This window comes from Emydura macquarii, unplaced genomic scaffold (assembly GCF_026122565.2).
Source record: "Emydura macquarii macquarii isolate MOO-44397 ecotype Brisbane River unplaced genomic scaffold, CSIRO-AGI_Emac_v2 contig_2988, whole genome shotgun sequence".
Taxonomy (NCBI): Eukaryota; Metazoa; Chordata; order Testudines; family Chelidae; genus Emydura; species Emydura macquarii.
The window spans coordinates 2,604,619-2,621,941 of NW_027133125.1; the positions used below are offsets into that span (position 1 = coordinate 2,604,619).

General features: G+C 48.5%; 1 protein-coding gene across 5 annotated transcripts in view; it reads right to left on the bottom strand.

Annotated features, from left to right (window-relative positions):
* BIN1 (bridging integrator 1) overlaps positions 1–17,323 on the bottom strand; it is a 138,827-nt gene that overhangs the window by 74,215 nt on the left and 47,289 nt on the right. For all 5 annotated transcript variants that reach the window (XM_067529450.1, XM_067529451.1, XM_067529453.1 and 2 more), the window contains exon 2: positions 2,833–2,913. In XM_067529450.1, coding sequence (XP_067385551.1) covers positions 2,833–2,913 — 81 coding nt within the window. The remainder of the gene's footprint in view (positions 1–2,832; positions 2,914–17,323) is intronic.

Consider the following 17,323-nt stretch of genomic DNA (forward strand, 5'->3'; position numbering starts at 1 on the left):
GCAGCAGAAAGGGAGTGTGGGCAAAGGAAAAGGCCTGTGAGTAGTTTAGGGACGTGTGGTAGCACACTGCTGAGTTTCGCTGAGCACTGGGCATTAGCCAACAGCACCTAGCGGACGCTGGACAGGGCTCCTAGATACAGGCAGTGAATAAAGTGAGCTGGATGACTCGGTCCTAGCAGGTCATGCTATCACGAACTTCTGTGCTTCTGGGACTTGGGGCCAGGCTGCAGGGAGGGACTGGAACAGGCTCTGGGCAGTAGGGGCCCGGAATGGGTTCTCTGAGGCTGGGGACACACGGATGCATCGGCAGGAGGGGGAAGGGTGCGTGTGGAAATGGAGAGGGAGCCGGAAGACTGGGAAAGAAGTTCTCTGGACACGAGGAAGGGAGCCAGGCAGTGACTGATTGGCAGGGCAGGGAGAGAGAAGGAGTCCAGACCATTGGTCAGGAGAGGAGCTGAGAGAGACTAAAACCGGTGTCTATCCTTTAAGTACCCAGTGCAAATTAAAGCTTTCCTTGTCCCATCTCCCAGTCTGGCTCCGAATACCAACCAGCCTCACCTCAGTCCCCCAAAAAATCACGGAGCACGTCCTCAAGACATCCATTTTGAGGTACTTGGAAGACAGGAAGATGATCAGGAACAGTCAGCATGGATTCACCAAGGGCAAGTCACGCCTGACCAGCCCGATGGCCTTCTATGACGAGTGACTGGCTCTGGGCATGTGGGGAAATCAGTGGACATGATACGCCTTGACTTTAGCAAAGCTTTTGATACGGTCTCCCACAGTTTCTTGCCAGCAAGTTACAGAAGGATGTGTTGGATGAATGGTCTATATCGTGGATAGAAAGCTGGCTGTATCATCGGGCTCAAACAGATAGTGAACAACAGCTCGATGTCTAGTTGGCAGCCAATAACAAGTGGTGTGACCCAGGAGTTGGTGCTGGGGCCGCTTTTGTTCAACATCATCATGAATGATCTGGAGGATGGGGTAGATTGCACCCTCAGCACGTTTGCAGATGACACTAAGCTAGGGTGAGTGGTAGATACCCTGGAGGGTAGGGATAGGATACAGAGTGACCTAGACAAATTGGATGATGGGGTCAAAAGAAATCTGATGAGGTTCAACAAGGACAAGTGCAGAGTCCTGCACTTAGGATGGAAGAATCCCATGCACAGCTACAGACTGGGGACCGACTGGTTAAGCAGCAGTTCTGCAGAAAAGAACCTGGGTGTTACAGCAGACAAAAAGCTGGATATGAGTCAGCAGTGTGCCCTGGTTGCCAAGAAGGCTCACAGTATATTCAACTGCATTAATAGGAGCATTGCCAGCAGATCGAGGGAAATGATTATTCCCCTCTACTCGGCACTGGTGAGGCCACGTTTGGAGTATTGTGTCCAGTTTTGGGCTCCCCAGTACAGGAAGGATGTGGGCAAATTGGAAAGAGTCCTGCAGAGAGCGACAAAAATGATTAGGGGGCTGGAGCACATGACTTATGAGGAGAGACTGAGGGAACTGGGCTTGTTTAGTCTGCAGAAAAGAAGAGTGAGGAAGGATTTGAGAGCAGCCTTCAACTACCTGAAAGGGGGCAAGGAGGATGGAGCTAGGCTGTTCTCAGTGGTGGCAGATGACAGAACTAGGAGCAACGGTCTCAAGTTGCAGTGGGGGAGGTCTACGTTGGATATTAGGAAAAACTATTTCCCTAGGAGGGTGGTGAAGCACTGGAATGGGTTACCTAGGGAGGTGGTGGAATCTCCATCCTGAGAGGTTTTTAAGGCCTGGCTTGACAAAGCCCTGGCTGGGATGATTTAGTTGGGGTTGGTCCTGCTTTGAGCAGGGGGTTGGACTAAATGACCTCCTGAAATCCCTTCCAACCTTCATCTTCTATGTCTCTACACCTTAAACAATGGCTATCTAGAAGTCTTCTAGCATTCAGGTTTGCCTTCTTCGGCTGAGCTGTTGTAGGCTTCTTCAACCTTTTCTACACCGCAGTTATCATCCTTTCCCTTCATTCCTGTATGGGGAAGCTACAGTATCATGCTTCGCTATTTCTACCTTTCTTCATAAATCACTCCCTCCAGCCCACTAATTCTTTAGCTTCGTTTCTCCAAAATCCCTCCACTTCGCTACAGTTTTCCAGTCTAAGTCACAATGCATTCTAGATAGAGAATATTCACAGTGGCGAGGTGATGCCTCTATATAAAAAAGCCTAAAATTCAATGGGTTTTCTTGCCATACTGCAAACATACTTTTATTTTTGTACTGTGTTTTGTTAAAATACAGCAGTGAAACATTTAACAACACACACACACGCACACAGAGAAAGGATTGCTTGGACTTAGCAAACAGATACAAAAAGGAAGTAATGCTGCGGGTTCTCTCAGCCTTGGCAGTGTATTTCCCTTCACTGTTTACCTTGGCCCATTTTATGTTTCATTTCCAGTCAGTTTCATTTCCTGGTTCTGGGGTGCTAGCACCATGTGGCTGCCGGCTGGGTTTCCAGCACGCCGCAAACCAGGGTTGTAAAACTGAGCTTATAAAGGAGGGAAAAAATACAGAAATATTTCTATTCAGATTAGATTTTATTAAGCCTAAACTGTGGGCCTAAACGGGCCATTTAACATACAGTGTGGGCTGCCACGTGGCGAGGAAATGAAATAAGAGATTAGTGTGATCTGCTGTGTATGTGCAGTAAGAGGGACCACAGGTGGGTGGTGGGTAACTTCTGTAGGACTATGGCTTCGTTTGCAAGCGCCTTAATCGCATATTCGTTTCCAACAGCCCCCCTGCAACGCCAGGGCCTAGTGTGTAATTACATATCTCCAATTAGCTTACCAGCTGTTTGTTGAAGTTCTGCACGCACTGCTCAAACTGTTCATCTTTCGTTTCGTCGGCTTTACCGAGTTTCTGCAAGACCTGCAGGCAGGGAACAGAAGAAGAGGCTTTAACCCGGAGGTCACAAGACTGACACAAAATTGTAAGGGACAGGCGCAAACTGTTGCAGCTTCTTGGCTCATCAGACAGGCAGAGGCAGGCCTCTCCCGTCCCATGCGCTCAGCATTTCTGAGATGTTTCATGGGTGGACAAAAGGGTGCAGAGCGGAGTCAGGGCGAGCTGACACCTTGCTTGGATCTGCTGGGAACGCTACATCAGTGATCAGAGCTTGGCTTGGCCCAGTCTCTGCCCAGTGCGGCCTTTAAAAAAAAAAAAAAAAAAAGAGGGCGAATCAGGCAACAGCAACAGGATGGAGGGTGCCGGATTTTGTTTCTGAGGCCACCGAAGGAGGGACCCCACTGCCTCGCACCTTGTGCGGAATGGGCGTGACACACTAAGCCCGGTGTCTGTGAGTGGAGAAGCCTGAGTGCACAGCCTTTTACACCCGCTCTGCACAGGCATAAATGACGGCACAGGGTACCAAGTGGCGCAGAATCAGGTCCAGTCAGGGGATCATTTTTTCCCCTCCCAAGAGCGCTGGATTGCCCAGCCAGCAAAAGGGAAGGCAACTGAGGGTCTGTAAGGAAGGGGAGAGTCACAAAGTACAGAGGAGAGGGAACACCACCTTCCCCCCCCACACACACACACAATAGTCTTGGGGTACCTGGTCGCTAAGGGGTAAAAGGGCCCTGATCAAATGGTATTCCATTTCAGCTTGTGCTGGAGGCGGCCAGGAGACCATACACCCATCTGACTCTCACTCCACACCCAATCACCTCAGACCAGCTAGCCGCCTCTCAGCGGGGAGCTCTTTGCACAATGCAGCTGGCCCCAGGCCAAGTAAATCTTATCAGGCCACTTCCCCTATCAGGAGTTTCCTTTTAACACACCCACCACACAGCGCACTGCTTGGCCTAGGAAGACCCACTTAGTCCAGGGAGACCCGCTCCGATATAGCCTGTACTCTGCTGCAGAGGAGGCCAGGACTGATTCAGCCTGCCTCGAGCAATTCCAGGACTGGGGCCGCAGGGACGCTGGGAGGGACCTCAGGGGAGAAGGACATTGAATCCAACCTGCTACACAGTCCACTTAGGGAGTCCCTTTGTGAAGCAAAAAAAATGCTGCGTGCAGAATGGGCAGGTGGTATTCCCAGCCAGGCAGCTGCGAGGTGCAGACGCACAGGTTGGTCATGACTATCACACCGTACGTACGTGCACACGCGGAGTGTTACATGCGCACGCAGAGTGTTACGTGCACACGCAGAGTACTCTGGAGTTAGAAAAATGCAACCTAACAAACATGAATTCTGCATCCCAAAACCTCTCCTATCAGCCGAATAATTCCATAAGCATAAGCGTGGGGGCGAGGGAAGGTACCCAGCGTGACCCTACGGCGGTACTTAAGGATATCAGGCTTGAGACGCTCCCCCACACCACCCTGACCCCCACTACTTAAGCAGGGAGAGAGCCCCCCCCGCTGGAAGGTTGATGGGGCTCTGTGAATCTCTGCAGGCAGGGCATGGCACGCCTCACCCACAGCCAGGCTGCCTTCGAGGAACCAGATTGGCAGCCTTAGGTTGGCCCATGCACCCACATGGGGCTACAAACCTCGTCCCACCTAAGCACGAGGGTGCCACCACGGACTCCCTGCTCACAGTCCGACCTGAGCCCACTGCCGACAGGGAAAAGCAGAGAGGGGATTTCCTAGCTGCCCGGGCCCTTCTCTGTTACCCTCTTGGCCAGTTCAACTTTCCAGGCCAGCTGGGGTAGCAGCATCCGAGCCCACAGAGCCTCAAAACAGGTGAGCAGGGAAAGGTCAAACCCCCCTCCCCCCGCCCCCAGGCTGCAGGGTGCGGTGGGTAAACTGAGGTTGGAGGCATCGGGCGTTCTAGCCCAGAGAGCACTGCCATGGCAGCCCGGGCCAGCGTCACGGACTCAGGTTGGGAAGGTTACCTGCCCTCCTCGCTGCACAGCGGCTGGTTCTTCTCCAGCTCTCTGGTTGCAAAGGAAGATCGCCACTTGCTACCCCGTCACCCGCTGGCCCTTTCGCTGCCTGCAAGCGCGTAGCACAGGACTAACGCAGGGGGCCACCGCCAGACTGACAGCTGTGGAAAGCAAAGCCCCCTCTCGCCGCATGGAACGCGCACAAGACGGGCCCGGACAACGTGCTTTAGCTCACAGCAGAGGGGAACAGCCTTCGTGGACCGTCACATCCGGATCCTCACAGAGGAGACCATCGATACGTGCATTGCGGGGCTAATAAGATGGTGGCAATTGGGAGAGCCCCTAGGAACTTCTCCCAGCTCATTGCACAACGGGCAGCAAGTTGGATGGTGATGATGGCAACTTCAGTCAAGCCAGTGACCCCACCCCCGGATGTCACTCCTTCCAGAGGCAACAGGAAGGTGGCTTTGCGGGTCAGGCGAGCACGACCGAGAAATCACGTCCTGCATTATTTTTTTCAACACAGTATTAAGAAAGCGACTTGGTGCAATGGCACGTAATGCACCCACCGGCCAGCCCATCCCGTTGCACAGCCAGGCTGATGAAATGAGCAGCCTGCTGACACAGCCCGTGCAACGGCTTGTAACCTTTCCTCAAGGTCGCAAGCGCCAGCCAGAGAAGGACCAGCAGCTCACACTGGAGCGGTGCGTGACAGATCTGTTTAGTCATTCAGCACCTGGTCCACACAGCCCTATTCAGGCTGTGGCCAGATTATCTAGGTTAGAGTGATTGCATTATGCTCATCCGCCTGCGTTTGGGGGAGGGGGGGAAGAGAAGGTCTATGGGGTGTTAGTGTAACAGCAAGAGGAGGAAGTGACACATGCACTGGTGACCAGCACCATCTTCCTTCTGACCGTGGATTGAACCAAAGACCTCCAGAGCTACAAGTGTCTACAACCTGAGCTAACGTGCTGCAGCTGAGAGCGATAAAAGACCCGCTTATGCTCTGTGGCCCAGTACTGGCAGTTCTGGAGGCTGGGGGTTGGCCTGTAACAAGGGTCATTTTCTTCCCACTGTCTGTTTCATCTGCTCAAGTGATGGGGGACGTCTGACGCACGGATGATCTTCATGAGGCTACGTATCCGCTTCAGGGCTTCAGGGTCATGCCCAGAGGCAGAAATCCCAAAAGCCAGGAAGGTCCGGGGCAGCACCAAAGTAATGCCTTGCCACTGAGACACCATTCTCAGATGTGATGCAGAACCTCCGGGAAAGGTGTCACTTGCTGAGCAGATATCCAGATACACTCCATGGATTACCATTGGCCAGGTGAGGATTTCCTGCCAAAAGCATCTCCAGGGCAGAGGGTGGATTTTCTACAATCTCTAGCACTCCATGAGACCCATTTCACAGGCGCACTTGTCAAGGACGTTGATCCAATACTTCATTCTGCAGATTCCAACCAGGGACAAAATCCCTGATAAGAACATCAAGGGAACGGTCGTTGATATAAAGAGGCTTTTTTACCTGGCCTGTGTCCGACTGATAACGATGTTTTCAGGACTCTGGAGAGATCATTTAACTCAGATAGGAATGTTGAGTATGTTGCCAGGGTTCAAAGGTTTGAAACAGACCTTGTATGTGCAAACAGACATGATATTAGTCACAGGAAATGATAAGGAAAAGGCCACTGGGTTTCCTTGGGCTCCTGCATCCTCTGTGCCTGGGAACTGGCCATGCATTTTGAATGCACCATACTTCTTACACACAAGCTGCTATCAAACACAGAGTCCTCAGGGCCAGCCCGTTGTTCCCCTGGGTCTATATCTCACGTCCCCTTCCTGTGAGCGCCGTTTAGGTGCTGCTAAGCGTTCTCCGTTCTTGAGAACTCAGATTCATTCCTCAAGCTCTTGCCCACCCAGGCCAGGAGTGCTGCAGACATCAAAGGAGCAGCATCCAAGGAAACCCCATGGAATCCTGTCCTTGGATGGCTGGCAGCTGAGAGACGGACCAGGACATGCAAAAACAGAGGCATCTATAGCCTCAGGGAACCCTAGGATGGGAAGCGGGGTGAGGGAAATAGCGCTTATTTAAAAACGTTTTTAACAAGATCAAGCCTGAAAAAGAGAGAGCGCACAAGAGGCGTCACCAGCCTGACAGCTCCTGTGTCATGTGCTCTCATGGGTTGAGGGAAAAGACACACACACACACACACACACACACACACACACACACACACACGCTTCACAGGTACCAACAGAGTGAGGGGCCCTGACATAAAGTAGTTCCCACCCATCCCAAGGATGAAGTGGAGAGCCGGTAGGGGCTTTGTCTTATAGAGGCACCTCTTAACCCCTGCCCCATCCCGATTTTTCCACACTTGCTACCTGGTCACCCTAAAAGCTGGGCAGGTGGTTCACTGGATCTTCCCACACGAGCACACACAGCCACCCAGACCCACATACATCCTCCCCTCGGTACAGGAGGATGGCGGCTGCTGGAGGAGATGGGTGGGCATGTGAAGCCAACACCACATGTCCATGATGGCTGTGAATAAAGAATGAGCTCATAAGACAAGTTCCCTCTGCCAGGAGTGCAGGGGCTGTCATAGGTCAGGCTATTCCCTCCCACCCTTCCCCCGGGTGACAGTGTTTAATCCCTCGGATCATTGCAAAGCCAGATCAAGTTAGGATGGAAACTTCAGGCTCTTTATAGCTATTAATGGAGCAGATTTGCCTGCACATAGATGTGGTAAATTAAGATCCTAACACAGCCCCAGCAGCCGGGGCTGGCTAGCCAAGGAAGGATCAGACAGGAAAGCTGCAGTCAGCTGCTGTCTGCCGTCAGACCACACGCAGCAATGGCGGCCAGAAGCATGGATCTGACGTACAAACGTTAGTAACAAACCACAGCCGGACACCCTCCCCAGCTTTCGCTCTCCAAAATCCTAGCACGTGAAGGGGGCAGTGAACATTTACAATGGGTTTTAGAGCAAGACAAAGCCAAAGGAGAGACAGACAGCTTTGGATCAGGGAAGCGCTTTTACCGAAGGCAGTTTCATGCTGGGCATTAAAAGGGATTTCAGCACAAGGCCCCTGCACTAAAGTGGCTTCTATTCCTGGGTCACACGCAGATTGGCTGCGATAGCCTGGGGCAAAGCGTTCAGACTCGCGTGCCTAACTAGTGCCTCATTAGGAGCCCTAATCTATTTTATGCACCTAAATAAATCATCTGATTTTCGGTGGTGCTGAGAACCCAGGAGGCCCACTGAGATCTGGTGGAGCCACAAGTGTTCAGCATTTCTGGGAGAGTCAGAATACTGGGGCTTAACTTTAAAACACTCGTGTTTAAAAACAAAAACAAAATCCCCCCTTTGTGCCTCAGTTTCCCCTTCTGTAGACCAGGAATTCTATCTTTTACTGTACATTACAGGGCTTGAATAATATTTAGCAAGTACTCTGAGACCCTTAGATGCACGGTACTGTACAAAAGCCAACTATTTTTTTTTAAATACACGAATAAATATGCCAAACGTACATTAGGATTACAAACGGGATTAGTGGGAATAAGACCTGGTTTCACATACTTATAATACTTCATTAAGACAGGAATTAGGTGCCACTAGTCAAATTTCAGTGGCTGCATAGGCAAATGCAGCAGCCATTATGCACAAAGCAATAGCTAAGACAGAGCCTTGGAAACTAGAACCTGATTAGTCGAGGGTCAACAATGGCCACAACACAGGGTTATCCAAAACACTTTTATGCCATGGGCTCTTTAGAGTGCTACTCAGAAGTTCATACCATCACCTGAAGGACAATTTCTTTTTAATCTCCCAATGAACAATTAGCTTGTGGAACTCACTGCCACAGGATATCACAGAGACCAAGAGTTTAGCAGGATTCATAAAAGGATTGGACATTTATAGGGATCATGAGAAAATTTTATACGAGAGTTTTGGAAGGGACAATAATGTCCTTCATGTTTCAGCACTTAAATCAACCTCTAAGATTGGGCATTAGAAGGTAACTTTCCCTGGGAACAGATTATCCCATTACTGCCTTTATTTACTTTCCGCTCAAGCATCTGGCACTGGACACAACTGGCGACAGGATGCTGCACAAACGTACTCCTAGTCTGATCCAATCTTCCATTTCTATGAAGGACCGCACTTTCTGGCCATGCAGCAACTCCCTTACACGGTAGTGCAGGGTCATATCAGCTAAAGTGTGATTCTGCTCTGAAAAGTGACAGCAGAGAGCACCAAGGATTTCATATTTATTGTCTTTTAGTGGTTTCAGATCACACTTTCTCCATCGAGGGGTGGGGGAAGAAACAACTTTTCCTTGCTAACTGACAGCAAATTCAGTCTGGGATGGAGAACTGAGAACTCGGTCGAGAATCCACACACCACCATCCTGTTTATTATGGTGATGATACGTACGGCTCTGCAAGCCAAACTATGCTTAAAGTGGCCACTAAACCCACTTCCTCTTAATTCTGTCCTCAGTGTTAACTGCACAAACCAATTAGTCTCCAACGGTAACTGCAGAAATACATACAACTGCAGGGCATACATTGGTTTACAGGATCTTTTTCACTGGTGATGATCTGCAAGAAGGAAAGAACCCAGCTTGATTTCAGACCCCCAGTTGAGCCTACAAGACTGGCAGGGCAAACTGAGCATATCTGATCTGGGACACAATAAACATGCAGGGTTCCGATCCCATTTATCAGCCACTCGCTTGTCAGGGTAGACCTGTGCTTGGAGCTGCAAAGTGAGCATTGAAACCATAATCTTGTAGCTGAAAAGGCTCCGTAATACCTTCTACCCCACATCGGCACCACGCCCGTCTCTGCCTTGCCCCAGAAGAGATCACCGAGAACATTTGCACCACATCGTATTTTGATCCTGAGCAACTGCACCACCGTCCTTGCTAAAAAGGGAACCACATCTCAGCCCCCAGTGAAATAAATGAGTGCAAGTTCCTCTATGACCTGTTTTGCATTCAGATTCCCGGAGATTTTGAAAAGCACAGGTGGTAACTAGGTGGTGAACTCCCACTTAGCTTTCAGTGGGAGTGAGGTACCCGGTGGTGCTCTTTGTGCTGCTCCAGCTCCTTGTCCTGGGCAAAGGACAGCTCCATTGTTTGCATCGGAGCACCGCACAATTAAGTCTTTCCTTGGAACAATGGAACAAAGGCAGATGGGGCGGGGGAGGGGAAGGGAGTTCAAATGCCTCCACGCTGCATTTTACATTCAGAAATGATTCCTGGGTCTGGCCAATCATGGAGACTCTTTGAGCATTCGGGGTGGGGAAGGGAAGGCAAAAATCAACCTTAGCACAGAGGCGTTTCCTTCCTACCAGCTACCTGCCTGTTGACAAGGTCCACCTGATTCCACAGCAAAGCCCAGCAGAACACAGGCACTTGTGCTGAAAGGAAGGATGGTCTAGTGGTTAGTGCGTTAGCTTAAGACCTGGAAGACAAGAGATTCAGTTCCCTGCTCTCCCACAGACCTTCCTGGACCTTGTGAAGGTCATTTAACCTCTCTTTGCCTAAGGTCCCCCTTTGTAAAATGGGGGTAACAGAGGGACTGGGAAGACGTACGTTAGAGGTGCTCAAATACTAGGGCGATGGGGGCCATATATGTTCCTCCATAGCATACATGTGCCTTCGATGGGAGCAATCATCCCGGCTGTGCCAATCTGCTCCACACTTCCTGCAAACAGAATTGTTTGCAAATTTCACTCTTCTGCCTCTTTCCAAGAGATCCAGTCCTACGTCCTCTGGTCACCGAAACCTCTCGGGGGCGCAACCACCGTCTCCTCCAGCACCACGCCCAGGGACTGGTACACAATACCGTTTTACTTCCTGCAACTCCCTGGACTTTCTTTGGAGGTTTCCCCTCCAACTACCAGGTCGGATCCTGTTTTCTACAGTCTCCATCACTATTGTACATGGGCACCTCATACAGAGCAACGGATTTAGCCTATCTCCCGGGGTGCCGTGAGGGTATGTGACTATCCCCATTTGGCAGAGACACCAAGAGGATATCACGGATTGTACGATGACCAAGCGGAAGCACCTCGGGCCTGATGTTTGGAAGAGCTGAGCATCTGCGTCTCCCAACAAGAGCGGTGAATGCACGCACTGCACCTAAAAGTTGCGCACAAAAATAAATAAATCCAGGCACAGAAAAAACAAAACCAGCGGCCACATCAGACCGTTTGTCTATGACATGCACGAGGCCACAGAAGAACATCAGTGACAGAACCCAGAACTCCTGGGTCCCACAGTCAGGCCCTTCACAGCACATCATCAGAGTGCCAGACTGCCCACCCTAAACCAGCCGCTGCATAAGAATATGCAGCCGTGGCAAGTCAGGTGACAGAGCACAGGAAGGTGTTTTATGGAAAGTCTCATTTTGCCACCTTCCAAAAGCTGGTACTACGCTGCGAGGTATTTGTAGCAAGGAGAGTCGCACTGAAAGCTCACCCCTGCCTGACTGCATTTGGTATCATCGCCCGAGGTGACCTGCGCTCGCAGGAGGAGTAATGTTAAATTCCAAAAAAAGACCGAGTCTCCTTCCTTTGAGCTCAGGCTGGAGAAAAGGTAGGTGTAAAAAAAATCTACAGTCACCTGCTACATTGAATCTGGTCCACCAGATGGACTCCCAGCTGATCCTCGGCTTTTGAGCCGGAAGTGATTTTTCACCCCCTCCCCACAACAGACAGGGACAGAATCACCCAGAAAGAGTCAGAAAGAAAACCGAGCTGCTTCGCTTGTGCAGTTGGCTGTTCACTCCAGAAACCCGCCCTGATTTTACATTCAATCACAAAAACAAACGATCAGCATGTGGTTTGGTGACAGCCGATTATTTTTTCGATCAGTCACTGTCATCTTTCCAAGCCCAGGATTTTCCCCACAGCAGCTGCAGAGGATGGTCTTGTGGTTAAGTCACGAAGAGACATAAGGTCTGAGTTCTATTCCCAGCTGTGCTTCCTTCATGTGTGACCTTGGGAAAGTCAAGCTTTCTATGCCTCGGTTTCCCCATCTGTACAATGGGGCTAGTGCCTACTTCACATGCATGCCAAGACTCAATTGTGTGGTGTATAAAGCAACTACAGATGCTCAAGTAAACGGTAGCTACCCTAGAAGTGCAAAGCAGAATCATTATGTACTGTTGTTCTGTCCTGCGATAGATACCTGTAGCTAAGCCAAGCCCTTGTAGGGGATTTTTCTATCCCACATGGAGAAAAAAAATAAATATATATATAAAATATCACAGTGCTAGGAAGGACAGGACTGGGGGAAATGTAAGAAATGCCTGCATGACTAAAGAACAGGGCAGTATATTCAGATTCTCCACCATAGGGCCTCTAGCGCCCTTCTCTCTCCTATATATCCCCCAACACTCTCCCCTTCATGATGGAAGCTCTGATGGATCTCATGGAGTTCCATGCCTACTTCATTCCCTCCTGGGAGCGCCTCCCCAAGGAGGGGACATGTAACCTCAAAACACACTAAGGTTCTCAAAACACACTAAGCTGGCCAATGGCCGTTCTTAGGAGCTGGCATGTTTGCCTTTCCCTCTCTCTTTTCAACCTAAAGCAAAGCAGAGACAACCTATCCTGACCATCAAGACACCAGTGTCGACAGACCCACTGTTCAGCATCAAGAGATGGAGAATCCACCACTCCCCCGGGTAGTTTATTCCAATGTTAATCACCCTCAGTGTTAAAGTTTCTAATTTGACTTTGTCTGGATTTATCTTCTAGCCGTTGGCTCTAGTTCTGCCTTTCTTCGCTAGATTAAAGGGCCCTTTAGTACCTGGTATTTTCTCCCCAGACAGGTACTTATGCACTGCGATCAAGTCACCTCACTATCTTCTTTTTGAGAAGCTAAATAGATTGAGCTCTTGGAGTCTCTCGCTGGAAGGCCTTTTCCCCAGCCCTTGCATAAGTGTTGTGCCTCTTGTCTGCACCCTCTCCAATTTTTCAACATCCTTTTAAAAATATGGCCACCAGCCCTGGACGCAGTATTCCAGAACTGATCTCACCAGTCGTATATAGAGGTAAAACCAGCTCCCTGCTCCTACTCACTACTTCTGGTTTATATGCCCAGGAATCCTCGCATCACTCCAGTTTGCTACAGCATCACACTGGGAGGTCACGTTGAGTTGTTTGTTCACTATGTACTCTACATCTCTTTAAAACTCACGGCTTTCCAGGATACAGCCCGGCATGCTATTGCTGTGGTCTGCATTCATTGTTCCTAGAGAACTGTGTACCTGCTGAATTGTTTGAATGGGCCCATCTTACCAAGCAACCCAGAGCTCTTCTGTATGACTGCCCTGTCCTCATTAGTTACAATACCAACAGTCTTTGTGTCATCAGCAAATTTTATTAGCAGCAATTTTATATTTACTTCCAGATCATTGATGACAATGTTGAACAAGGTAGGGCCTAGTACTGATCCCTGAGAAAATACCAAAGTCCCTGGGGGGGGATTTTGTCTTCCTCTGCAGTGTGGGGCATGGGTGAGTTGCAAGTTTAAACTAGTGTGCATGGTAGATTCTCAGTAACGAAGTCTTTAAACCATGATTTGAGAACTTCAGTAACCCAGCCAAAGGTTAGGGTCTATTACAAGAGTGGGTGGGTGAGGTTCTGTGGCCTGCATTGTGCAGGAGATCAGACTAGATGATCATAATGATCCCTTCTGGCCTTAAAGTCTACGAGAAACAGCCCAATTCAGTGATGATTCTCCATTGACAACTACTTTTTGAGATCTGCCACTTAGTCAGTTCTTAATCCAATGAACGTGGGCTCTATTGATACTGTATAATGCTGCTTTTTTAACCAGAATGTTGTGCAATACCGGCCAAATACCTTACAAAACTCCAAGTATATTACGTCTAAGCAAATACCTTTATCAACCAAAATTTGTAATCTCAAAGAATGAAATAAGTTTTGTCTGTCCATAAAACCACGTTGACTGGCATTAATTACATTCCTATCCTTTAATTTTTGATCAGCTGGACCCTGTATCAGTTTTCCATTGTTTTGCCCAGAAGTGAGGTCAGGATAACAAGCCTTTAGTTTTCCTGACCATTCCAGGTAACTTCAGTATTCTTCCCCCATTAAATCCAAAACCTCATCCAAGGCCTCCGTCAAATCTAATTAAGAGAATATTCAGTCTAAGGGCTACTCCCCCTGCACCATAAACCTGGCATTTGATTTCTCAGATTGGGAAGGCTATTAACTCAGCACCTGTAATAAAGTCTATCAATCAAGCTAGTTCCCCATCACTATGTCTCTAATTAGCTCGAGCCCTACAACTTTGTACGTCATTACAGAACACAGAATGGGTGGGAGCCCTTCTTCTCTGCCGTGTGTCCATAACAGTAGCTTTGTTCCTAGTGTGCTGCTTTTGAGGCCCCATCTTGAATCACAGTTCTAAACTGTACACTAACATTTGCCTGCCCCAGCATCACACCCGCAGGGAAGCCTCCGTTACCAGGGTCATTTGCACTGGATCTAATCATAGTGTTCCCTGTGCAGGTAAATGAAAGGAAGAGCGTAGGAAAGCGAAGGAGGGGGAGGCCAGCACACAGATGGACAATGTTGATGCGCATTGCTGATAGGCCACTGCCCTGCAGAGCATGTATTTGAAGGCAGAGTCAGCTGAAGACCACACAAAAAAACACTGTGTAAATGAATCCAGATCATTTCCCCCCAGAATGGAGCATATTAGTTTCCTCCAAAGGCTGGATTTGCCATATTCATAAAAATTAGGTTTGAAAATGTCCTGCTAACTTAGCTAGTCCACCCCTGCCAATGCAGTACTTCTGCCGGTATAATCTCCGAGGCTTTATTCCGGCTGGTTTCAAATGTCCGAGCACCGGGGTTCCATTCTGTTCCCCTTGGGAGATTTGACCTAATGATCAGGATTTTTTCCTAAGAGGTTTACAGAAGACATTCCTCAAAAAAGGAAAGGGACTTCTGCCTACCTCCCGTTTCCTCGCCATATTGCTAAAAGGTGCTATTTACCTCCTAGCAATAAATGTTAGAGACTGGCCCAAGCCACAATGTACAGATCAGGTCCAACCTGCTCTAAATTCCAGGAATTTTGGTTCAAGACGCTATCTCAAAGAGACAAAGTCTATTTGTTTAGTGTAAAAGCCAGGTGCTCTGTGTGGATGTGCACCTCCCTCACCCCTCACTGTGGTTATACACACATACTTGTAGGTACACACATACTGAACACACGTGTTTCGTTTCTGGGTATTTCACCAGTACTTTTGAACCCTAATCTGAACCAGTATAGTTGCTACCGGAAAGAAGATGCTGGCAGAGAAACCTTTCAGAGGTACACCTGTACAATATGTACCTTTGTCTATGTAAAATTCATATTCTATAAAGAACACATGGCGTGGTATAAAAAAATTCATTAGCAGAGGTTTGAGATGACCACTGATTAATCATGTGTTCAAGCTGTGAGTGTGTTATATGAAGAATATTGTGCATGCTGATAAAACCATAATACACCATCACATGTAGTACAAAATTTAAAAACAAACTATATTTAAAAGAGTTTTTTACACATTTATTTTTATTTTTCCAGCCTACAAGGCTCAGAGGAGCACCAAACCCCTAGAAAAAAGCCTCACACATTTTCTGCATCTAAAGGTGTAATGTTTTTAAAGTCTGCTCTTGCAGGCTTAAGGGCACGAGTGCCTTGGGGTGATGGAAATCTCCAGTTTCCCATTCTCCCCCTGAATGCCAGAGCTTGCGCAGGAAAGTTGGGAACCCACTTGCCTAAAGGTTTATGCAGTGTATGCACCGGAACTCAGAGTCCATGTGAATGGTTGTGTTTCTAGAAGTAACAGAAGTAGATGAGATACATTGTTGCAACTAGTGTTCTAGCTAGTACCTGCACTTAATTTATCTGGAGACTTTGCTTTTGCTGAAAAGTAGGCTCAGTTCTTAGATAAGACTTCCGTCCTGATCTCCATCACTCTTTAGAAATTTTTTCTCTGACAGTTGAAAGTTAAGCCTGTTGTTAAGGTTACCTGTAGCATTCTCACTGCACCAAGACAATCTGTTGTTCTCTCCTGCCTCTGGGCTCCGGGTTCCCATAGAAGAGCATTCAGAGAATCCATTCATCATCCCATCTCTCATCTTTGACTACACAAATACATCACAATCGAGACTGCTTGCAAAATGGACCAGGGCAGAGAGGAAGCCAGCGTTGAAACCATCCATTGACCCAGAAACCAGTCCATACGCACACCCAGTGTTTTTTTTTTTTTTTTTGTTAGGGCTACTTTGTGTCCACAACAAATTTTCATTACATCAAGTGTATCTTCTACCCAACAAGATAATGGAGGAACACAGCTGTGCTTCAGTTTGCCTTTGATCCGCCTTCGCTCAAAGTGCACAGCGCTGTGTCTGGGGCCAGGTCTACACGTACCTGAGAATTCGGCAGCAGTCGACGGAAGTTACGCAAGAACACAGAGTAGCTTGCATGACTCCCGTCGATTTCTTAACTTCCATCGTGCCCGGCGTCTTCACTGCGCTGCACCATTTGAGGAGGTGGTTTTAGTACATCGACTTCTGGATCGATTGAGCGGGTGTTTACCGACCATTCAATCGATCCAGAAAGATCGATCTGACGGTGGCGAATTTGCCGCCATCGGTGTGTACATAGCCACAGGCAATCAAGTAGTAGTAATTTACCGTCCTGGAATCTTTGCTTTCACTAATTCCTCTGAGGTCCTGCTGACACCTTGTCCAGGTTCCTGATCAGGAATTTGGAGCAAAGATACCTCCCCAAGATAATTTATCCCAGGTTTTGCACAGAGCCCATTATCATGCTGGGAAGTGGCAAGTTCAGTGAGTTGCAGACAGCTCTGCAGTGCACACAATATTAACACATCATAGCTCCATACCACAACATCAAGGCTCGGTGCTTGAAGGTGCTCCCAGTTAACTGCGACACCCTACCTACATCTCAGCGAGCCTGATCACATTCAAAATGGAGCTTCCTGGAAACAAGACAAGCGTCCATTCTGAGGGAGGGGGTGCATCACAGCTCTGAAACTGAAAGCACAGGAAGTGGACTGCTGCTGGCTTGCACCAGTTTCAGCCTTGTACAAACTCATTTGGAAAGAGATAAAGATTTTTTTTCTGAGCAGGAGCCAACCCCGTGCAACATCCCTAGAACAAGCATGCCAAGGAGTCAATAAATCACATTGTCTTTTGGGGTATGGGAAAGTTCTATAAACATCAGCTTCCTATAGAATTTGGTTGGTTTGTTTTCAAGTATCTGGAGCCACAGGCCTTTTAAAGAAAGATACATTTAAGTCTTAAAGCCAAGTAAAGAGTCAAAAGAAACATATCGCCAGGAGAAGCCGAAGAAATGTTTCAGTTTAAAAAAACAAAACAAAAC